This window comes from Onychostoma macrolepis, chromosome 09 (assembly GCF_012432095.1).
Source record: "Onychostoma macrolepis isolate SWU-2019 chromosome 09, ASM1243209v1, whole genome shotgun sequence".
Taxonomy (NCBI): Eukaryota; Metazoa; Chordata; class Actinopteri; order Cypriniformes; family Cyprinidae; genus Onychostoma; species Onychostoma macrolepis.
This window is the reverse complement of record NC_081163.1, coordinates 24,939,652-24,964,750: the sequence shown is the minus strand read 5'-3', so window position 1 is coordinate 24,964,750 and position 25,099 is coordinate 24,939,652. Positions and strand designations below refer to the sequence as shown.

The 25,099-nt window shown below is 37.4% G+C and overlaps 1 protein-coding gene across 1 annotated transcript in view; it reads left to right on the top strand.

Moving 5' to 3' along the window:
• mylka (myosin, light chain kinase a) overlaps nucleotides 1-25,099 on the top strand; it is a 111,127-nt gene that overhangs the window by 31,629 nt on the left and 54,399 nt on the right. Inside the window, exons 3-10 of the mRNA XM_058786564.1 lie at nucleotides 18,019-18,228; nucleotides 19,049-19,094; nucleotides 19,510-19,678; nucleotides 19,755-19,920; nucleotides 20,321-20,342; nucleotides 21,036-21,538; nucleotides 24,020-24,223; nucleotides 24,785-24,919. Coding sequence (XP_058642547.1) covers nucleotides 18,019-18,228; nucleotides 19,049-19,094; nucleotides 19,510-19,678; nucleotides 19,755-19,920; nucleotides 20,321-20,342; nucleotides 21,036-21,538; nucleotides 24,020-24,223; nucleotides 24,785-24,919 — 1,455 coding nt within the window. The remainder of the gene's footprint in view (nucleotides 1-18,018; nucleotides 18,229-19,048; nucleotides 19,095-19,509; nucleotides 19,679-19,754; nucleotides 19,921-20,320; nucleotides 20,343-21,035; nucleotides 21,539-24,019; nucleotides 24,224-24,784; nucleotides 24,920-25,099) is intronic.

Genomic DNA, 25,099 nt, shown 5'->3' with positions numbered 1-25,099 from the left:
CGTAAACTACGCCAGAGCACATACAGACGTCACGCACCAGATGCCGTGCACGCGCTCAGGGCAGTTGGACATAGTGGTGTATTAGAGGTAAAAAATTATAGAAAATACTGTTCAGTTTCTCGCACAAACCGATCGTTTCATGTCTTAGGACATCAATGTATCGTCACGAGCCGCAGGGTTTAATTTGGATTTGTCTGTGCATGTTTTTTTTTTAATCTCAAAGATTGTGTTCCCATTGACTTGTATTATATGACTAACAGACTGCAATGGTTTGAGTTAAAAATTTATTAAGAATACTATTACCAGTCAAGACTGATGCTGCAGGTGAGTGGTATAATGTCTTAATCATAGAAATTAAATGTTCACCGAAGCCGAAACATTGCAGAACTGCCCATATATAGTTCCACTCTAGCCTGTCAAAGGCCTTTTCTGCATCAAGTGAAAAAAATGCACAAGGGCTCGGATGAGAGTCTGCAAAGTCAAGAATATGAAAGAGTCGACGCATATTGTCAGACGCATTGCACCCCTTGATAAAACCGGTTTGGTCATCCTTGATCAAACTATGAATTACCTTCTCCATATGAGAAGCAAAAACTTTAGCATAGATTTTTAGATCACATGGGATAAGTGATATCAGTCTGTAGCTGGAACAATCTAATGGATCTTTCCCTTTTTTAAGAAGTAATGATATCAATGATGTTTTTTGATCTCTATGAAATACACCATGTTCAATTGCAAAATTAAATGAATTAAGCATAAGTGTCCCTACCAAATCCCAAATTTCCAAATATAATTCAGGGGGGAGACCATCTAGACCCGGCGATTTGCCCTTTTGAAGGCTTTTTAGAGAGACGTGGAGCTCCTCCAAACTTGGTTCATCAAAATATGTTTTATACAGATTTGTGTAAAAACCTTTAAATATGTCATTAATCGCCGCAAGGTTCGTGGTGACCTGACCATCCAATGATTTTATTGCGGTAATATATGCCTTAGACTCACATTTTCTCAGCCTAAGGGCCAATAGGTGACTATGTCTCTCTGATTCAAAATAATATTTTTGCCTAGTCCTATGTAAGATAAATTCCGCCTTTGAGTGTGAAAGTAAATCATATTCTTCTTTTAAAGAAAACAGCTGTGTAGCCTGTTGCGCAGTAAAATGTTGTTTTTGTAGGTTTTGTAATGATTGGATTTGATTTTCTACTGTAATTGTGTAAACTGGTGAATTTTCGCTTTGGCAAGAGTAGAAGAGAAAGATATACAGAATCCTCGTATAGTACACTTAGTCGTTTCCCACAGTATTTGAGGAGCCACATCAGAGGGCATATTAATTTCAAGAAATTCCTTTAAATATTCTTTTAGAGAAGTAATGAAGGTCTGATTACTTAATAATGATATGTCAAAGCGCCATCTAGGGGATTTGGCTTTAATATCGGAAAGAGGAGTATTGCATAACACAGCAGAATGATCAGATAATACAATTCGTAATATAGAGATGGAGGAATTAGACGAAATTAAAGATGGGCTGAGAAATATGTAGTCCTTAGATTTAGTATTCTGAATTCTCCAAAGGTCGATTAAGTTTAGCTCAGTGATAAATTTATTTAGTAATTTAGAAGATGTTGTATCAGATTGCGATTCATCCAAAACAGGATTTACAACAGCATTAAAATCACCACCCACCACTAATGGGAAATCACTGTCTGTCTCATTTGGACTGTAAATAGAGATCAATGTGAACCTATTATTATGTATCTTGCAACGGATAAAAACAAATCTAACCTCCTCATCACTTCCAAGGTGTTCAATTGTTAAATGTTACTTCCTGTTGACAAGGATAAGCACCCCCTTAGTTTTATTAAGAGAGCAGGAGAAGGCTGCCAATTTATAATACTTATTCTGGAAACGTGTCACGTCAGATTGCTTTAAATGTGTCTCTTGTATCAGCGCACAGGAAATCGATTTACGGTGTAAATATTCTAATACACGAGTACGTTTCACAGCAGAATTTAGGCCATTCACATTCAATGATAAAATATTTAGAGTATGCATTGAGTATTCATAATCCCAAAACTGTATTCAGTTCATGAAGAAAAGTAAAAGCACTCCCATTCTGTAAGTAACATGTAAACGCTGGTGTGTATTCTAGATACCAAACCACCTAGATGAAAAATCCTTTTAGAAATAAGGTAAAATAAATAAAAGTATGAATGTCTGTTGTAAAAAAATAAAAGCAACACAGAAACAGGAACAACAAACAATTATAAACAAGAAACAACTTAGACTGCACATTACTGAAAACGTCGGTCTGATTGAGCAACAAAAAGTGGTGATGATACGTGACCGGTCCACCTCAACGCAAGACATGTCCCCAAAAAGGCCCACATAGTCAAAAATTATTGTAATTAAACCTACTCTCCTTTAGACCCCTCCAAAAAAAAGGGTGTTAGTCTTACCAGTAAACAGACAGTTGTGCCGGATAAATAGGAACAATATCCCAGGAGGAGAGAGAGAGAGAGAGAGAAAGAGAGAGAAAAGAGAGATTTAACAAGTTTCCATGTCCGTCTTGTTATAATCCTCTCCTGGGCAGCTGGAATCGCCTCCATCCCGGTCATTAAGTTCTTTTCACTGGGCCGAAGAGATAGAGATGGTGGCCGCTGTTTTCCCGTTGCTTTGTAGAGCTGCAGCATATGTCTTCTTCTGTGACAATGAGCTGATAAAATCCTCCATTTTCTGAGGAGAGTCGAACATCATCTGCTCACCTTTGTGCCGTAGTTTAATTACCACCGGATAGGTGAGAAAGACCAAGTGCTTTCATCTTCTTCAAGACTGGATTAAAGCTCTTTCTCTTGGTAGTTGTGGCTGGACTAAAGTTGGGAAAAAATAGTAGCGTGCCATTGTCCTGTGTATATTTCACTGGATATGCCTGCCGAGCACCCTTCAGGATCGCCGATCTGTCATGCCATCTTAGTACACGGAAGATGAGAGTACGCAGCCGATCAGAGTTTTTCCTTCCGTCATACACGAGATGGGCCCGGTCAATCTCAATGTCACGCCCTTTCAGTGAAGGGATCCACTTGGAAAGATTAGCTCTGAGGAAGCCAGCTGCATCGGAGCCCTCCGACCCCTCTGGCAACCCCACCAGTCACACGTTATTTCTCCTGCTCCTATCTTCAATGTCTGTCATCTTCTCAGTGAGTTGCTCCAGCTGATTTCTTAAGTTTGTGACTGTCCTCCTATCCTCACGTGCAGCTGCTTGAACAGAATCGACCCGGTCACTTGTCTGCTTCCCGTTCTCCGCTCTTAGCTCTTTAACAGAATTGTTGGTCGCTTGTATGTCCACACGCAGGTCACGCAATGCTGGGGTCAGTACAGAGTCTACCGCATCTCTTGATGTCAAGGCCACAACCGAATCCAAAGTACTTTGCTGCTCTTTAAGTGCTAGCTTGATACCGTTAGCGATAGCACAGTTGAGATCCTCTCTGAAGATGGTGGAATCTTTGAATTTTTTCTTTTTTGGCGATTGCTCAATCTTTCTTTTCCGATTGTCTTTGACTGTTGAAGTACTCATGATGGGTCAAATACAGAGTGTTTCGAAATTTACTGACAGGATTATAAAATATTTGACAGAGTGAGCAGAGCAAAGGACTACCTCTGGGGTGCCAAAGAGCCAATAGTGACTTTCAATTTTGGAGGGAAAATTTACGACCCTTTGTCGCTGAACATGGTAATTTGCATATGTAATTTGCCTGGGGTTAATGCAAAAACTACTAAAGGTTCTTAGGACACTATGTTGCATAGGTATCAACATGTAATATTCACTTTCAATTAGATCGTCCAAACACAAATTCATAGATACTAAACATGGCATAGGTAAGGTTACATGAAAGAGTGGTTCTATCGTAAGCATGCATAAAACAGTATACAATACACAAAACCATATACAAGGAGGTAGTAATCATACACAAAGACATGGGGATATGCATGATAGGAAAATCATAGAAAAATATTAGAGAGCTAATTAATGAAAGAAGTAATTTCCTATAGCAGTATATACATACGGTTTTAGAGATAATTGAGTAGGGAGGAAGATTATCTCTACATACTTTTAGGTCATAAAGTTTATCTGATCTGGCTGCAGTGTCCTGGCCAGGAGATCGTTCACAGATATATAGGTGCCGAGTCTGGTGTTGGGTGAGGGGTCTGTGATTGTTTGTTAATCTAATGAATAATTGATTTGTTAAATCTAATGAACATATGTGTGTCTGATTGGTCCAAATGCTACATCCACCAATCTATATTTATATATATATATAGATCAGTGAACTCGCCATTATGATGTAATCTAGCAACATTTAGCAGCTGTTTTAGCTACTTTCAATTGAAAGCAGTTGGATGACATCCTCATATTAAAGGGCTGAATGTGGCTTTGAGGTTTTGAGTTCTCATTGTGTTGTGGTCTGTTCTAGCAGTTCTGTGAGACAGCAGAAAGAGCACAAACAGGGATTAAAATACCTTTGTCTTGTGACTCCTAGTTTCCTGTTGTACTCCTGTTTTCTTTCAGGGCACTGAGAGGTGAAGTCAAGCATCAAAAGTTACACTGACACATGGTTTCACTGCAGTATTTTACAAAAAGGGGGGTTGGGGTTTGGTAAAAAAAAAAAAAAAATGTAGAAAGGGATAGTTAATCAAAATAATAATAATAATAATAATAATAAAAATCACATCCTCATGGTTTTTGTCCCTTTATTGAAAGTCCAGTAAACTGCAACTTACAAGATCCAAAAAGGTAAATAAAGGTAAATAAATGAGTCAATACTGTATGGATCGAGCAGTTTAATCTTAAAACAGATGTGATCACTTTATATATTTAGCAGAGGTGGGGGCAAGTCACACATGTTCAAGTCTCAAGCAAGTCCCAAGTCCCTACCATCAAGTCTCAAGCAAGTCTCAAGTCACAGTACAAACAAATCAAGCAAGTCAAGTCAAGTAAGTGGCTCACCTCAAGCAAGTCAAGTCGAGTCCTGATAAGGGTCAAGTCAAGTCAAGTCAAGTCACAGTATCAAACAGGAACAAATATATTTTTGCCACACGACCTTATTCATTTTTCCTCAGAAATTTACTTTTTTAATTATACATTTTAAATAATAATGTTTTAAATATAACATTTTGAAAATAGGCAAAATACTACTTTGTATACCGATAAGTCTGTAATTGAGAAAATATAGATAAAAATACAAGATAAAAATATGTCTCTCATATTTATGTTATATTGAGTTTGACCATCCTAGGAGACAAAGATAATAGATGTTTGAAAATGATTTCGCATTAAATATCTCCAGTGAAGACTGGGATTCAGTCTGGGAGCACGCTAAAGAATTTCAGTGTGTAACAAAACTGAATGCTATTCAATTTTAAATAATATGCTGACTACAAATCACCCCTTATATCAGAAATAAAATTGACCCAAAATTTTTCATCGGATATAGACACCCTATTTGGACTGTTTCTTTCACTTTGCATGATTGCCTACATTGTTCTTGAAAAATATTGTCATCATGGCTCAAAACAAGAAGCCTATTGCTGTTAATGTTTATGTATCTTCCCCTGTAGCTTATCCATTTTTTTTTATTTTATCTTAATAAGAACTAAATTGACAGCTGTGCATTTAAGGTCTGCTTAAGCTTTTTGTTTTGTTTCGTTTTTGTTTTCTGTTTGCTCTGTAGGAAAAATAATTAATTAAAAAAATTGAATATAGAAATATGAAATTAACTGATGGACCAACTCTATGACATTAATGCCGCCAGTAAGTGGTGGCAAATCACAGCTTTATCACAGAAGTGTTCACTGAACCGATTCATTCAAAACAGTTGATTCGTTCATGAACAAGCAAGAATGGGCCACTGATTCACTCAACCGATTCGTTCAAATCCCTGGATTCGCTCAGTATTCAGTGTGTTGCTTAGAGACACGCCAGAACTGTTGGCAGCGCTGAAAATATTACTAAATATCGTATGTTATAAATATAAAAACTCACACTAGGGCCATTTTGACAACATATCTTGGATTTTGGGTTCAAGAGAAATATCACTAATCGATAAAACACTCTGGTTTCCGTGGTACAATTCCATATTGCCTATTGATTTACAAAGAGGGATACTCGACACTAAAGCACTGTTTTGAGGGGCAAACGCCAGCGAAATTTAAGTTTGACGTCGTTAATTAGAAACACGAGATTAATAATTTATAATCACTTTAATTTAATGACAGACCTAAACTGAATTTAAGACCAATGCTGTTTTCAACTAACGAACAAGCTTACATACATTGCCTTCATGAAGTGGTGACATCCTGGCTTTGCAAATGCATACAGTTATGAAGTGTTAATCCAAATATCGCGAGATTCTCTTGCTCCATGTATTTGGCGCGCTGTGTTCCTGTGCTCCTGCAGTGTCAGCTGCGCAGACTCGGATCACTTCTGCCGCTGGTTCAGTGGCTTGCGTTTTGTTTACCAAATTTTGTCATAATGATTTATAATAATAATTAGAGTTGTTATAAAGTCAAGTCCTGCCGAGTCATGAAGGTCAAGTCAAGTCAAGTCTCAAGTCACTGGATCTCAAGTCCAAGTCAAGTCGAGTCATTTTCTTTATTTAGTCAAGCAAGTCACAAGTCCTTAAATTTGTGACTCGAGTCAGACTCGAGTCAAGTCATGTGACTCGAGTCCCCCACCTCTGATATTTAGGCTTTTATTTCTCATCTAAACAATGATCAAAACATTGTATATATCTACACAAGACTTGATTAAACATCTTGATTCATATGAATTCATTTGACAAAACTTTTATGACCTTTTTGGAGTCAAGTCATCTAAAGTCACCTTTATTTATATAGCACTTTATACAATACGGATCGTGTCAAAGCAGCTTTACAGTGTTAAACAGGAAAGTGTATCGATAATGTAAGAGGACTGACACTCAGTTTTTCAGTTAAAGTCAGTTCATCATTGATTAACATCATTGATGTCATCATCCAGCTCAGTTCAGTTCAAATAGTATCTGTGCAATCAAGTCTACAATATTGCCTGAAATTAAGTGTCCTTAATTAAGTAATGCTTCCTGCGTTAAAGTTTTGACCCATCTGTGGAATTGTTATAGGTGTATGAAGTATATAAAAATAATAAACTAGTTTTATAAACTCAATAAATTAGCTTAAACAATGAAACTGGGTTGTTCTGTTGTCCACGATGGAAAGTTTTGAGTGCTACTCCAGACTACGAGAAGAGACAATAGATGCTAGTCATAATCAATGGATACTAAAGAAAGTTTAAAGGGGGTTAAGCGTTAATGTCACTTAGTTACAGTGAAAAGAACTGAAAACAACAATGAACCAGAATCAAACAGCCTAGGCATGGAAACCTCTCAAGTTTAATCAAAAACATCTTAATTTGTGTTTCAAAGATTAACCATAGTCTTGCAGTTTTTGATCAACATAAGAGTGAGTAAAATTATGACTGAATTTTTATTAAACTATCCCTTTAACATGTACAGTCAAAATCATTTTGAAAAAGCAGTGGTCCATATTTGATAAGTTTGAGGTTTAAGGTTTGAACAATATATATATATACACACACTCTGAATTACACTATATGTTAAATGTTTTTTTGGAATGTGCTTTTGGAACCCTAGTAGTTCCCAAGTAGTAGGCCTATTTATTGGGTAAAACTTGATGCATAATAAACATAGATTTAAAAAGACATGCATGCACAAGCTCTTTTTGCTAGATTTATTGTGGAGTGTAAAAGTTCAGGGGCACTGTGTGCAGAGACCTTTTTCTGGTTCTCATGAGAACAAGTTACATTGTGATCTAACATCTCACAGAATCAGACTTGAGGACTTTAGTTTATCTGTTCAAGAGCCGCCCTATTAAACAGGAAATGACTGTCTGACTGACATGCAAACTGATCGACCAAAATCAGTGTATGTTTTGCAATACGCTTAAGGGTGGGTTTTTCTGAAATTTGTTATAGTACAATGATCAAGCTAAAAATCTTATTGTAGCATGTGCTTTTGACATTTTACAAGATGCATCAGCAGTGCATAAACAGACTGTGGGCAATCTGTGGCCATGTTGTCTGAGATCACTGACCGCACACACACAGAGGGACAAGTACAAAACCATAAGAAACTACAGTATTACTTTTATAGTGTAGAGGGAGATATGCTCTAAAACTCTTCATAGGACCTCACCGAGATCCAGTTCAGCAGCAATCTAATCAGGAAAGAGAATCCATAATAAATCTGTCAGACACCTCTCTCGCAGGGACAGAGAAGCACATAGCTCTTTTCTTATGGCTGGAGAGAGCTACAGTGGCAAAAATATATCATGCTTCAGACATTAGGCCTTATTTTAGTTTTGGAAGACTAGAAGTGTCTGCGGTTATTCCATCTATGTATAGAAAATGTTCTGAAGACAAACAATATCAGTCATTATGCTGTAAGTATTTGGGAGTGGTGTCTAATATAAAGAAACAGGTTTGGTTTTGTTGATTTTGAAACTTTAGTTGCTAAGGTGCTGACCCAAGTCAAAAGAGCACACTCCCATGTGTCTTTGTCTTTAGATATGGCTGGGCTCCCTTCTTATAATCAGTGGTGGAGCCAGGATATTTGTGGCCAGGTAGGGGCCCTCAAACAGACTGGGGAGGCAGAGCATTTAATCATAATATACTGTACTTATAATGTACAAGACTTGCTTAAGTTTAATACTATTAGTTTGTTACTAACCTGTACAAGCCATAGTAATAGTAATAATGATGATCTCTTACTCTCACTCTGTGAGACACTGACTTTCTGAAAATTGGGACTGAACAGGAGCTTATTGGAAACAGATGTGGTAGACTTTTACTTCCACAAACTTATTGCTTTTCCTCTTTCTTTCCTTTCTCTCTCTCTTATTCATCTTTCTCTGTCCGTTTTCATTACAGCAGTTCTAATGCATCAGTTGTTTCTAATTTCTCACTATGTATGTGTACAAAATATTTGTTCTTTAAAATATGTTAATATATATACAGTATATTAGTAAGGATAAATGACATAGATTTCCAAACAATAATATATCTGTGGCAATATTTGAATTCAGCTGGCTAACTAGACACCTTTTTAAGGGTATAAACATATTCCAATACTTAATGGGGCAATAGAGTTCACCTAAATAAAATATGTTATTATGGAGTTAATTAGTTAGTTAGAAATTTAAATGAATTGTCTGTTTCCATTCAAATTGCTGTTACTCCATTACAGTACTTGGCCTAAAACAGAAATCTAGAAACTAGAATTGTTTGCATTTACATTACATTACTTAGTATTTTTCAGATGTAAGGCCTAATAAGGGAAAAGAAAAAGGGAAATATTATATATATATATATATATATATATATATATATATATATACAACATTATGGGCTGTACCCATACCTTTTTAACAGTATTGAGGGAGTCCACATGTTTACTACTCCAACTCACCCATTACAAAAATGAAAATACTAGTTTTGTAATGATATGTGAACATATTTAAGCATAAACCTTTAGTTCAAAAGGCTTTACGTTAATGAGAAACATAAATTCACTATTTCACTATATACAGCTCATTTAATGTGTTCAAACATACAGTGTGCCTGATCATGCATTTAAATAAAAACCATTGTGCTCTGGTGAAAATTTTTCACATGGATATTAAAAAAGCTATTGTAATGTTTTTTTTGTTTTGTTTTGTTAGTTTTTTGGCATTTTGGTAATATCTATACAGAAAAGAACTGAAGTTCAGGTGTGGATCGAGTTCTGTGTAAGAGAGAGGAGCATGTGTTAATGATATCAGTGTGTTTGAGTGCTCTGGGAGCCTCTGGACTGATTGTGCTGCAGTATTTCAGGTGCGTGACCTCGCCAGGTTTTAACAGCGAAGGTGAAGCCAGGAAAAAGTGATAACAGGAAAGAGAGGGAGAGAGAAACATGTTTCGGCCCACTACCCAATGGAATGTGAGCGGTGCATATCAGTTTACTGCATAAACCTTCATGACCAGAGGGGCGTTCAAAGCGACCGTATGCCACCCATTAGAGCTATGAGAGGTGTTCACATTGCATGAAAGGGAGGACTGTATTAAAATTAATCTCAGTTCTGCTTTTCCTTCCTCACAATTAATTCAACTTAAACCGTTTAACACATTTGTTTTCGTTTTTGGTTGTGTGTACCCTAAAGCCTCATCGGTCATGCTAACTACCCCTGAACTCCACCAAACTAGAAATGAGCGCTCGGAGACAAGTCCCATGAAACATATGTTATAATAAAAGAGCTCAAAGACCTGTAGAAGCAATCTAAAGTACATAAATTGCCACAGCAAATATGTTTTATCTCATGTTTATCTCTATGTTTTAACGCAACAAACCATTTCTTTTCCGAACTGCTGGGATACATACAAAAACCAACGTTACCAGATTTACATTCATCTACATTACACAAACTTTTAATACAACTCACTGGACATTTCATGCTGAAAGCTGCAAAACGTGCAATAAGCAATGAAATGTCATCACCGGCACGTTTTTCCAATGAGGCTGGGTTGCCTAAAACTATTTCACTCATACAAGTGGCAAATGGTTTAGTAAATGAAAGTCTAGTTTATACTCATAATAGTCAGATTACACTTCATTCATAAAGTCCGGGAGTGGATTGTTTATCATAGTGTGTGGCGTGTGTACATTACTGAACGGATAGCTCAGAATACACTAAATTGAGCATATAGTGACTCTTTTATAATAAGTGGTTAGTAGCTACATGCTATGTAAAGTTTTGGCTGTATTTCAGTAACAGCAGGTCATTAGTGAATATTTGTCTGAGGCCCCATAATGAGAGCCAGGTGGGACATCCCCAATACTGACTCCAGATCAGCCCAGAGACCCTCTGAACTCTGCGTGGAGCATCAGTCTGTACCCTTATTTATGAAATCAACATCTCAGACTCCAGAATTCATCAACATTGTTTTAGTTGGGCGGTTTTCATCATGTTTAGATTACAAACAAGAAATGCCTGTTATTGGAAAACAAATTATATCCCATAAAAAGCATGCAAGGAAAAACATTAAAAAAAAAAAAAAAACTTCCCAGCTGGACGTTCTCTACATTGTGTCTCGGTTTGGCTTCTAGATGAGAAATTTTGTGAGACGCCTCGGAGCATGTCTGAGCAGTTTGATGTTCCCTGGAATGAGTTCTGGGCAGCAGTTTAAAGGGTTCATTAAAAGATAAGTGGGTTTTGATTACTAGTGATCTTGTAGCATAAAAAAAAAAGAAAAAAACATTGATATATTGATATATTGATATATTAGAACAAGCTGGGTATGTGGTCTTGTCTTATGCTGTTGCTGTTGTGGTTGAATGTGCACATACAGGGTCCCTGAAAAGTATTTTAACACTTACTGTAAGTCACAATGTATTATTGTCAATGCACTAGCCACTGAGAGTGTATTTAGTAGTGTCTGTTAAGGTTTGCTTAGCTATAAGTACAGTATGAGCATAAGTAACACTTTAATTTAAGGTGTCCTTGTTACATGTTACAAGTACTTACTATTATAATAACAGTAAATTATGCATAATTACATCCAAGTAACCCTATAAGTAAAACCATAATCCTAGCTCTATCCCTATAGTAAGTGCACGTAGTTAATTAATTACTCAATACTTAAATGTATAATTACACCGTAACAAGGACTCCTGAAAATAAAGTGTAACCCATAACTATTATATTAAGGGTTAAAGATCTGAACAAACCCCTAAAAATTTCAGCATGTAATTCTTCCTCAACTCAAATCATGCAGTTTATTGAGGAGAGGTGTGGTATTAGTTTTCTAAGAGACCTAGAGACCAGAATATCATACAGGCTTGGGTAACAAACTTATAGCAGTAAGAAATCACCCAAAACACTGTCAACTCAACACAACATCATGGCAATTCGTAAGTATTTTATGTTTTGGCGAATTGGTGGCTAATTCGTGTCACTTATACGTTCTTGTACAATCTGCGTATGCCTCTGTGATGGTTATATTTAGGGGTGGAGTTTGGGATGCCTGTTCTTTCTATAAATTGTACATTGTATGAATTCATATGAAATCGCCACCTCGCAAAATAGTTATATTTTCCGGTCCCACTTTATATTAGGTGGCCTTAACTACTATGTACTTACATTTAAATTAATCATTTGGTACAATGCACTTATTGTGTACATACATGTTTTTACATTGTACTTATATTTTAAAAAATACCTATATGTAATTACAACTGTAATAAAATTTTGTACTTGCATTTATAATTACACTGTTGAACCATCCCTTACACCTTAACTACCCTTAAACCTATCCATATCACCAAACCTGTCCCTAACCTTACCCGTATCCCACCTCAATAGCAGCAAAAGTGTTTTGCTGTATGAACACAAAAAACACATTGTACTTATTCTTTGGTGTAAGTACATAGTAGTTAAGGCCACCTAATATAAAGTGTGACCGAGCATTGTTAGCCAATTATTATAATGTATTACCAATATAGTGTCATGATAATGTTCTGTTCAGTTCTGTTTTTCAGTAGGGAGAAGTAGGGTGGCCTAATGGTTAGAGAGTCGGACTTGTAATCCAAAGGTTTACTGGTTTTAGTCTCGGCAGGGATTGTAGGTGGGGAGTGAATGACCAGCGCTCTCTTCCACCCTCAATACCACGACTGAGGTGAGACCCTTGAGCAATGCACCGAACCCCCAACTGCTCCACTGCTCTGCATGTGTGTGTGTGTTCCCTACTCACTGCTGTATGTAAGCACTTGGATGGATGCAGAGCAAAAATTCAGAGTACGGGACACCATACTTGGCCACACGTCCTTTCCTTTCCGTGTATATGTACTTCCTTGTCTTTCAGTTCTTTGTCTGATCTCGTCAGTGTTTAGTGGTTGTGTTCCTTGGTATTCTTGATTTAATAAATACCACTTGCATTTCCTACTTCCTTGTCTTGTGCATTACTACAGCAACCCAGTTGTGACACAGGTCAACAATTCTTAATTTCCCCAAACCATACTCCCGAAAAACATTTGCAAATAGCGTGACAAGTTGTATTGTTGGAAATCCAGCTCTCCACTTAAATAGTTCATGCAAAGCAAAATAAGTAAGGAATAATTGACAACGGGCCACTGAATTCTTAGAAAATAATATGTGTGCATTATTTTCTAAGAATTCAACAGACCGAAGTTAATTGTTCTGCTTATACTACGGTTACCATACCTCAAGACATTGATCATTTGATAGGCATTTTTCCGTTTTTTTTTTTCTACTTAAAACGCTATTGAGAGTAGGATTAATTTCTTCTGCATCATTTTAGATCTAGCTTGAGCCGTTGATAGCAGACTAATGCAGTTAATAACTAAGTTATGAGAGAGAGAGAGAGAGAGAGAGATTACCTCTGTGAGCCTGTGCATCTCTCAAGAGTGTTCGGCAGCAATGTCTTTACTAATAATGAAATTTTAAGTTAATTTTCTTCACGAACAGTGCCGTTGATGTTACCTCGCTTGTGAGAAGTCAAGTTTTTAAGTTGTTAAACTATCTAACTGATAAAATTGCCAGAGTAGCGCTAACAACATTAGCGTGTATGTTAGCATGTGTGCAAACTGTCACTGCGTCCAAAAGATCTAACATGCTGCCTTCGGAGGCAGCATTCCAAGGCAGGAAGGCAACAAGACACGTCCGAATCCAAATTCTGCTTTACTTCCTGTCTCCGGAGGTACCTTCTTCTGATCGAATTTTGATGTATCCTTCGCTGTTGTGTTTGGTGGTCAGTTTGTGTGTAAATGTATATTTCTGACTAAAGTTTTGCTCTTTTGATGTTATTTCTAGTGAGAAATTAATATTATAGTAATTTAATGTTTAGTTATCACCAAAACTCGTTCTATTTTGTTGTAGATCATTAAACCGTTACGCTGCCTCAGAAGCCTGTCAGAAATCAGTTTCACGAGGTGCCTTCATGCAAAAACACTGTCTGCAAAGTCATTGCCTCATAAGGCAGCGAGGTAGCAAGTCAGCAGCCTAGGATTTCGGACGCAGCCTGTATGTGTGAGGGAGAGAGCAGGGGAGAGATAGAGTAGGCTATGTGCTTTTGGTTCAGTACATAATAAAATGTAATTTTATGGCAAAAACATGGAAATTATCTGTCTGTCGTTTTTATCCTTTGTTTACTATATTTATTTGTTTGGCCAGTGTCATTGTGGGTTTTAGTTCTTTTGCTGTTTTAGGCTGTAAGGACCTTTGAAATAACTCAAATCATTTGGCGGAGTGATATGGACATGTAATGCGGTCAAGAGCTGCCTGGAACTACGTTTGCCGTGCGTTTCCCTGAAAATAACTGCACACCTTAGAACATTCGTCAGCCAATCAGCTTCAAGCATTCAACGGACCAGTAGTATAAGCAAGCTATCATGGACAATCTTTCATTCCATATATATGCAAATTTTATTTTAATCCTTTTAGCTTCTCGAAAGAATAAGTGAGCATGTTGTCTAGTTTAGAGCCCCTGGGGAATCCCGAAATATGCTTAGGAGGATGCAGCAATGGAATCATACTTCTGGAAATAAAACAAAACAACAAAGAACACAAATAGCGAAGTATTCCTCAGATTTCATTATATAGATGTTCATTATTTACAGCAATAATCTGACATTAATTCAATCTCAAACTGAATAATTCGTTTAGGTGGAGTTTATTACTCCACCACCTGCGTAACAACGTGATTCAAACCACAAATGAGTGACAAAGCTACAGATTGAGGAAACAGTCGTGGCTAGTTAATTTCTCTAACGATGCATCATACTTAGTACTTAAGCAGAGAAAGCAGCAGAAACACACCCCACAACAGTTGGTTGTGAGTTTATTTTGTGCAAACAGTTGCATTTTCTTCATAAAAATCACAATGAGGATTAGCTTATAGGTGAATACACTCTGAAAACAATAGTGTCTTCTCTGTGTCTGGCTCTGCTGAAGACTTACTTGCCCTACTTGTACTGTCAGTATGAATTGTGTGAGAGAAAACAAACAAAAAAGCAGAGTTTTTGTGCAAACAACCCTGTGTTTTTCCTCCCCTCAGCATCGGATGTGAGTCCTGCTGGATTTTTGAGGTAGAGCTCCTGACCACAAGTCTCAGAGTAAAGACTTCAAACTGAGAGAGTGTACACAAGAAAAACCAGCAGCCGACATAGAGGAAATTCCAGCGCTGCTGATTCAATAGAGAATTCAGAGCTAATATTGCTATTTTTGGGCAAATCTGCACTAAAGTGGACCTGTCGTGAGGTAACTTTTGACTGAAAGGACGAGATGCCAGTCTTGACGTGCTCCTAGAAACCCTTGCTGTATGGTAAAGTTTTTCTTCTCATTTTAGCCTTGGAATTTTGGAAGGGCATCTGGAATCAATCTGTTGTCTACTAAGCCATCAAACCGTATAAATTTGTATATTCGATCTGAAATCCATTGCAGCTTGGAGTAGTTAGCAGTTTCCTCTGATTTTTGTTTCATGTGAAGTGGATGTGCAATACTGCTGGTTTGCAGACGGAGAGAAAGGTTGTGTTTCATGATTTTACTCTGGTCCTCTTCCAGTGTGCAATGTTAAACAATTTCACTGAGATCTGTGGAAACGAGACGTGCCAGCATTGGTAAAAGAGAGGCTGAATGGAGGGAGATTATCATATGGTGTCCTTATTAGACATGGTCAGCACGCAGATTTGTAATGGTTGACAGAACTGAGAGAAAACAAGCAGAAAGAGATCAATGGAGTGAACAGGAGAGCGTCTGAGCTCTGAAACACAGTTGTACCGCTCCCATCCTAATGACTCAAGCATTTGTGCTTGTTCTATTATAGACGGATCAGGTGCTCCTTTCATCATGCTGATCTATAACCGATAGACATTTCAATGCTGCAAAAGACAAAGACTTCTCCGGATGGATGAAAATAATACATGATTAGTGCGGTACACGCTGAGGCAAGTTCAGTCCTAATTTTGCCAAGCAAGTTAAGGAAGTATGCAATGCTATTCAGTCACAACGTCAGTTTATAGACTCATCGTGAAGATGTAATTTTTCTGGAATCAAAACCACTCAGAACAGAACATCTTCGCAACTGTGTAACAATCTGGCAACTACCTTAACATTATGGTTGCAGGTTTCAAAGAGGGAGTGTATATATTTCAGCATGTAAGTGCATATACAGAATTATTATAGTACTTCTGTGTTACCTTAGTGGTACCATAGTCTTTAAAGAGGTGCCTTGCTTCTGGAGGGCCAGCATGCTGCTGGTTTAGCGCCAGCCCTGATTAAACACACCTATAGCTCTCAAGGTCTTTTAGATTAGGCCTACAACAAACATCCAGGCTTATCTGAAAGCTGAACAATTAAGGCTTCATCTGGTCAATTTTTTTTTTTTCTTTTTCTTTTTTTTTTTTTGAAGGCAGCATATCATATCCCACTGTGCTTTCCAGTCTGTGATTTTTGGAATAAAATCTAAAAGTTGTGCTTGGTGGTCAGTTTGTGTGTTAATGTATGCTTTTGAACAACTTTTTGTTGTAATTTTGAGCAAGAAATTAGAATTGTGCTAATTTTTGATTATCACCAGCAGTCTCTATTAGACCATTATGCTGTTTCATAGTACAGAAAGTCCTCCTGGGAAGTTCGTTTTTACGAGTTGACAAGTCGTAATTATGATGCAAGTCACTTTGGCTGGAATAAGATGGCAATTTAACTTTTCTACATAAAATTCAACCATTGTTTTAAACTCTACATCTACAATATGTGCAACATTTTGTTTTTGATTTTTTATTTTTTTATTCAAGTTATGAAGGTGATGAAAACTGAATTATTATATAGTCTATGGTAATTATACAATAATATAACTTACATCATTTTATTGCACATGACAAAAAATAGTAATTTTATTCATTTCAATAAATTTACAGTTAATACAGACGCTTATCTATAGTCTTTGGCTTCCTCCAACTCGGAAACTCAAGGCTTAAAGAAAATTTCAAGTTTCCAACTCGTAATAATGACTTGTGGTGCCATTCATGTGTGTTCAACTCATAAATACGATCTATCCGACTTGAATGCATCATCAGAAGCCTGTCCAAAATAAATTTAGGGAGGTACCTTCAGGTGCAAACACTGTCTGCGAAGTCATGGGCTGACAGGGCGGCGAGGCAACAAGTCAGCTGCCTAGGCTTTTAGATGTAGCCTTGGATTACAAAAAACATTCAGGCTGTTGTGTTATAGCAGGCTGGCGCTAAACTCTGGATGAATTTGATCCTCCAGGAGCTGGATTGGGCACCCCTGGTATTACTATAACACTATGTCCAACAATCCATGGTAGTAATCCTACCGTGGTTCATCGTATTTTATATATTTATTTTATTTTTTTTTATTTATTTCTGGCATAGCCATAAATACTGAAAGAGAGGTGCTGCTGCAACTGATATGAAATGTCTCTTGTTCATCACACAACACACACAAATGCAGCACTCTCAGGAAATAAGTAGCAGAACTCTCTGCCGTTTGGTCTATAAGCAGGACAACACTGATAATCAGTTACTGAGTAACTAATACTGAAGGCTGTTCCCGTTTCTGTTCACTGGGTTTTAAGCAAGTCCAGAATGCTGTTCATATTTGTCTCATTGAACCTTTCAGTTATAGAACACAGTCTTGGTTTGCTTTACACACCCAGCAGCTTCCTTTGATCACACTTAGGAATGCTAGTAACAGGATTCTTGCCATAGATCTGTGTCTCACTCGTTTGCTTGGACAGTCGTGTTGACTAATTACTGCTGATCTAATCACTGCGTTTACTGCAGTTCACTGCGGTTGTGTGCCTCTGCATCAGAGAAAGACATAGTTACCTACCTTTATGTACGTTTTGACTGATTTTACATTTCTTGGAGTGTTTATATCTGTGTATATGTAATCTCTGTCAGGTACGTGGTTTTCCAGAGCCCCAGGTTTGCTGGTTTAGGAATGGGAAGCTACTGATAGCAGGAGATCATTATTCTATGGAACAAAGTGCTCGTGGAAGCTTTAGACTGGTGGTCCAGGAAGTCCAGGATGACGATGGAGGACGGTACACCTGTGAAGCTGTCAATGATGCTGGGAGCTGCCAGGTTACAGTGGAGATCATTGTGGAAGGTAAAGCATCACCTCAATGGGCCTGAGGTTTATCTTGAGCGGGTGCTCTAGAAAGATCAGGGAAAAAGATTCATGTTAGGATTATAAAATAATCTATGTCATAGATTAATAAATAAATAAATACAAACAAGATAGCACATTTTCAAAGAATATATGTTGAATTAAGTTTATTTGTTGTACCTCATTGGAAAATATGTGTGTTAAAGGGCAAAGGTTAAGTTTTTTGTTTTTGTTTTTCTCTCATTATGCACATTTGCATTATGCCTACCTACTGGCAGCTTTGGAAAATGTTTTTTCTCTGTTAAGGCAAATAAATAAAGCAAGCATTTTATATTCCTATACTGATATGAATAATCTCAGTACAGGAAATGCAAAGTATGTCACACTGCAGCAGAAACCCTGTAAATATTACAGTGTAGAATAAACACAAACTTGCAGTTTACCCTGCAATGCATATACTCAAAAATTTACATTACAGTGTATTCTGCGTTTCTCATTTTACACTCTTTTTGCCTACAGTAAACATATCCACAGTCAGAGATGTAGCACATCTGTACTGATTTATAGACTAATAAATGCTTAATAAACTTCCTCCTGCATACTTCACAAAAACACAAACATATGGAGCTATTCAAGTATTTTACTACATGCAGCAGATAATAGCAGCCCTGTTCAAGCCATGTTTATGAAGGAAGAAGAAACAGAGAAAGACGAGCGGGGAATGTCTGCTTTTTATGTTTCTAATGCACTCTGTGTGTTTATGGATAAGTGCATACTTTATATTTAGAGTATAATAAATATCCTTTTCCATCCCACACAGGAAATGCAGGGAAAAAATACAGTCTTCCTTCCTCCAACAGAGCAGGGTGAGATACATACTGCCTGAAAAAAAGGAAATTGCATGTTTAACCTTGATTGATTGATTGATTGATTGATGGTACTGTCAATGTTGATTTGATTATCTAATTTGCAATGATTCATGAGATGACAACTACCTTCACGAAATAATTTTTGTTTTGTTTTTTGTTTTGCTTCAAAACAATTGTTTTTGTAATTAATCTTGGAGCTGGTCAGTAATGAAAAAAAACAAAAAACAAACATCTGACACAAACTGATAAGATCACATTTGCATATTTAATTAACATTTTGGCCTTTGCTGCCAGCCACCTGTAGACATAATTTGACCAAATTCACAAGAAACAGCATATTAATGTAATACATTTGTATTCCTGGGTTTAGTCTTCTGAATTAGTGTTATTCATGTTTTCTTTCTTCTGTCAGCAGTGGATCTCTGGGTGTTCCTGCAGTAGAGAACAGACCCAGTATCTGGGGTGAAAGCCCCCCTAAGTTTGTGACTAAACCTTCTCGCCTGTATCTCAAAGTGGGACAGAACGGCAAATTCTCAGCCAAGATCACGGGACGACCCCAGCCACTGGTGCAGTGGTATAAGGTGAGGCACGTTTAAAGAGCATCTGAAGTCACAGGTTTGGTCATAATATATTTATCCACTGCGTTTCCTCTTTCAGGGAGAAGAAAAGATCCAGCAGTCAGATCACTTTAACATGTTTGAGAGGTCAGGAATGCATTTCCTGGAGATACGCCACACGTGCTCAGAGGACGCTGGTGTCTACACCTGTCTGGTGGCCAACAGTGCCGGGAAAGCCTCTGCAACCGCTGAACTCATTGCTCAAGGTAACACAGAAGGATATAGACTGATAGAGAAACAGATAAAGATTAGCAGCAATTTCTCCAGGGGCTTTGAATAAAAATATGTTGCTCTCTTTTGCAAAGTGTTTTGTAAATGAAGAATTAATTCTCATTATTTCAGCTCACAGTTGCAACTTTATTTCTCATATTTTGAAAGAGTTGTTTGCATATTTCATCTCACAATTGCAACCAGAGAGGGCCACCAATAAGGCTGGTGCCTTGGGTCCTTGTTGGACCATAATCCATATTTGGTAACAAAACAGATGCCAGAGCAATAACTACAGTGTATGGGTGTCATTAATGTATTAATGTTATCCAGTTCAGCTAAATAGCTCACAGTTCAGATTATGAAGTTTTCATAGTATATTCTGTTGTTCTTTTGCAGATGGAGACGCTGAAACAGTTACGTAAGTGAAGAGCTTTTATTTAGTTCTTTTATTTAGAGCTGGCAGTTATAAAGTGACAACAAAATACCAAATTTAAAAGACAAGACAGAATTTACACATCGTATTTTTTTTTTTTTTTTTTTTTTTTTCATATAAAGTCTAAAGAAATTAACTGTACTTCTGATAAATATTTCAAAAATCGTCTATGTCTGTATTTTATGTAATCTACATGTTGAGTCATAAAACTGGCATCAACCTGGTGGGCCAGTTTATTTCTGTATGCAAAATATAATTTCTTCATGTAATGTTTAGAATTTTTATTTTATTTTTATTTTTTTATTTCATGTGTATGACCTTAAGAGTTTATGACCTTCACTCTAGAGCAGGGATTAAAATTTAAAAAGTCATCTATATAGTTTCTTGAGTAAAGACCCAAATAATGAGGAAAATATTTAGATTCTATTAAATGAGGTGTTCCTTATAGTACTGTATTTACTGTATTGCACAGTTATAGTACTGTATTTATATATTTATTTACTTGTGTATTTACTTGTTTGTTTTAATCACTTTATTTATTTATTTATTCTGTAACCATTTCTACAGACCCCAAGCACTCCCTTGTAGACCCCAATTTGAAAACTCCCCTAGCTCTAGTGCATCTTTACAGTCAGCAATGCCTGTTCACTTGACTGTCCACAAACTTTCTTTCCATAGCGTGCCCAAACCATCTCAAGATCTCTCTACACAATCTGTGGTCAAGCACAGCACCAATGGTCTGGACACTGAACAGAAAACTTCTAGCACATCCGTCCGAACTGCAACCGCAGAGATACGTGCACCGCTGTCCACTACTACTGTAGCAAGTGTTCATTCTGTGACAAGAACAGAGGCACCAAAAATAACATCATCACCATCCTCACAACCTATCAGCAAGTCCACAGATGGAAAATCAGCAGCTGGTCAAAAGACATCAAACTCTGTGAATGAAAGAAGTCAAAACATTGTAAGGAATGAGTCACATGGCACAAGAAGAGCTTGGGATTCGTTCAGAGCTCCAGAAGAGATTCCTGAAGCATCACGGCTGGAGTCCAGCAGAGACGCCCGCCAGGAAACCAAAGAGAGCAAAACGGATGTTCTAGAAACGCCACCCAGTTTTGAATCCCAGCCTGAGAGCCAAGAGGTTGTGCAGGGTGAAAAGGTCACATTCAGATGCCAAAGTGAGTTAGTGAACTGAAATGACTAGAATCAAACATAGAGTTGCAGGTTGTTTAGTTCTGGGGCCTCGTTTATAAAGCGTGCGTACGCTCAGATTTGATCTTAGAGTGTACGTACGCTTAAATCCACGCCAGCGCTCATATTTATAAAAATGGTCTTTGATGTGGAAAAATGCTTAAATGCTTAGTCAGGGTCTGAGCAGACGTACGCACTTTTTATTGTCGGAGTACTGCAGGTTTTTGAAAATGTAAGCTGTTCTTGCAGCTCGCTGTTCTAAATTATGATGATTGGTGATATTTTATATGTTAATGACATTAATTAGGAGTCGTTTACAAGGCAGAGAGTTGAAACCATTCAATTGTGCGCAAGTTTAAGATCATTTGTGATTCATAGATTTCACATCTGAAAGAGAAGCGTATGCGCGATTTCTGTTCGTACGTTCATTCTATGAATTGCTCGTACGCAAATCTAAGAAATGATCGTAAGATCAAATTTAGGATGGTTTCTGCGCAGCATTTTATAAATGAGGTCCCAGGTCTTGATGCTGGTCAGTAAAGTTGGGTAAAAAAAACACTCGGCTAACTGTGTTTAATATAAATGTAAACAATGATACATTTTATTTGAATCATAATTGAAACATTAATTGTCTAAAAACAGTACACTTGTTCCTTTTTTCAAGTATATTATATATATATATATATATACAGTGAGGAAAATAAGTATTTGAACACCCTGCTATTTTGCAAGTTCTCCCACTTAGAAATCATGGAGGGGTCTGAAATTGTCATCGTAGGTGCATGTCCACTGTGAGAGACATAATCTAAAAAAAAAAATCCAGAAATCACAATGTATGATTTTTTAACTATTTATTTGTATGATACAGCTGCAAATAAGTATTTGAACACCTGTCTATCAGCTAGAATTCTGACCCTCAAAGACCTGTTAGTCTGCCTTTAAAATGTCCACCTCCACTCCATTTATTATCCTAAATTAGATGCACCTGTTTGAGGTCGTTAGCTGCATAAAGACACCTGTCCACCCCATACAATCAGTAAGAATCCAACTACTAACATGGCCAAGACCAAAGAGCTGTCCAAAGACACTAGAGACAAAATTGTACACCTCCACAAGGCTGGAAAGGACTACGGGGAAATTGCCAAGCAGCTTGGTGAAAAAAGGTCCACTGTTAGAGCAATCATTAGAAAATGGAAGAAGCTAAACATGACTGTCAATCTCCCTCGGACTGGGGCTCCATGCAAGATCTCACCTCGTGGGGTCTCAATGATCCTAAGAAAGGTGAGAAATCAGCCCAGAACTACACGGGAGGAGCTGGTCAATGACCTGAAAAGAGCTGGGACCAAGGTTACTGTTGGTAATACACTAAGACGTCATGGTTTGAAATCATGCATGGCACGGAAGGTTCCCCTGCTTAAACCAGCACATGTCCAGGCCCGACTTAAGTTTGCCAATGACCATTTGGATGATCCAGAGGAGTCATGGGAGAAAGTCGTGTGGTCAGATGAGACCAAAATATAACTTTTTGGTCATAATTCCACTAAACGTGTTTGGAGGAAGAAGAATGATGAGTACCATCCCAAGAACACCATCCCTACTGTGAAGCATGGGGGTGGTAGCATCATGCTTTGGGGGTGTTTTTCTGCACATGGGACAGGGCGACTGCACTGACCGGGGCCATGTATTGCGAGATTTTGGGAACAACCTCCTTCCCTCAGTTAGAGCATTGAAGATGGGTCGAGGCTGGGTCTTCCAACATGACAATGACCAAGCACACAGCCAGGATAACCAAGGAGTGGCTCTGTAAGAAGCATATCAAGGTTCTGGCGTGGCCTAGCCAGTCTTCAGACCTAAACCCAATAGAGAATCTTTGGAGGAGCTCAAACTCCGTGTTTCTCAGCGACAGGCCAGAAACCTGACTGATCTAGAGAAGATCTGTGTGGAGGAGGCCAAAATCCCTCCTGCAGTGTGTGCAAACCTGGTGAAAAACTACAGGAAACGTTTGACCTCTGTAATTGCAAACAAAGGCTACTGTACCAAATATTAACATTGATTTTCTCAGGTGTTCAAATACTTATTTGCAGCTGTATCATACAAATAAATAGTTAAAAATCATACATTGTGATTTCTGGATTTTTTTTTAGATTATGTCTCTCACAGTGGACATGCACCTACGATGACAATTTCAGACCCCTCCATGATTTCTAAGTGGGAGAACTTGCAAAATAGCAGGGTGTTCAAATACTTATTTTCCTCACTGTATATATATATATATATATATATATATATATATATATATATATATATATATATATATATATATATATATATATTAAATGTATATAAATGAAACATTTACATTTAAATTTTGAATACAATTTTTAAGAAGAACTGTAGATGTTGTGAGAAGTTGTGTTACTTTGTATCGGAGATTTAGGTAAATGTTGTGCTGCTGTGCTCTCTCTCAGTGTCTGGGTCTCCAGTGCCGACAGTGAGCTGGGTGAAAGATGGAGCTCCTCTCAGACAGAGATCAGGCGTCAGCACACGACAGGAGGGCAGTCTGCATGTCCTGTGTCTGGAGAGCGCTCACATAACTGACACGGGACAGTACGGCTGCACTGCTGCCAACAAAAGAGGAAAGACTGCGGCCCACTGGAGCTTGACTGTCAAACGTAAGAATTCACCAGTCACTTTATACATCTACGTTTATGGATTGCCATTTAAGTATAACAATAAAAATGAAAATTGATTATTCATTATAAGGTAACATTATTGCAGTTAAGTAATCTCTGTCCTGTAGTGTGTCATTATTAGATTTTTCAAATTCTTCTATTCTTTTTCTACATACATTTCATAAGCTCATATTAGTTCAGAGACTATACTAAATTATTTTATTTTATATCATTTTATTTTTGCAAAGAAATTGCAGCTTATTGTTTTTGAGAAAACTGCAATACATTTTTTAGAGATATTATGATGAATATAATGCTCAAAAGAACTGCATTTATTTGAAACAGAACTTTTGTTAGAAACATTTTCCATGCCTTCACTGATTCTTTTGATCAGTTTAATGCATCTTTTGAAAATAATAATAAAAATAGTGCCCATAAATAATAATAATAATAATAATAATAATAATAATAATAATAATTATTATTATTATTATTATTATTAGTGTGACAGTGCCACCTATTGGTTGGCTTCAGATGTTCAGTTATGTTTGTGTGTTGTAGGTGTGAGGGTGGAGGCGAAGCCCCCTGTGTTCAGCTCTCTTCTGAAGGATTGTTCAGTGTTAGAGGGACAGGACTTCATGTTGCAGTGCTCAATGGAGGGCAAACCACTGCCTGAGCTCACCTGGCTGCACAACGGTAAGAGCATACACTGTTTGAGAGACCACTCATCCAATAATTCTTCAGTTTAGCACCCAGCAGAACTCTAAAATGTTCAGTAATATCAGTTAGATTAGTTTCAGTCTGCACTGCTTCAGACGCTTCAATGTCTGTTCACTGATGCTTTGTTCATTCACTGCACTAATCTAGCTTCTGTAA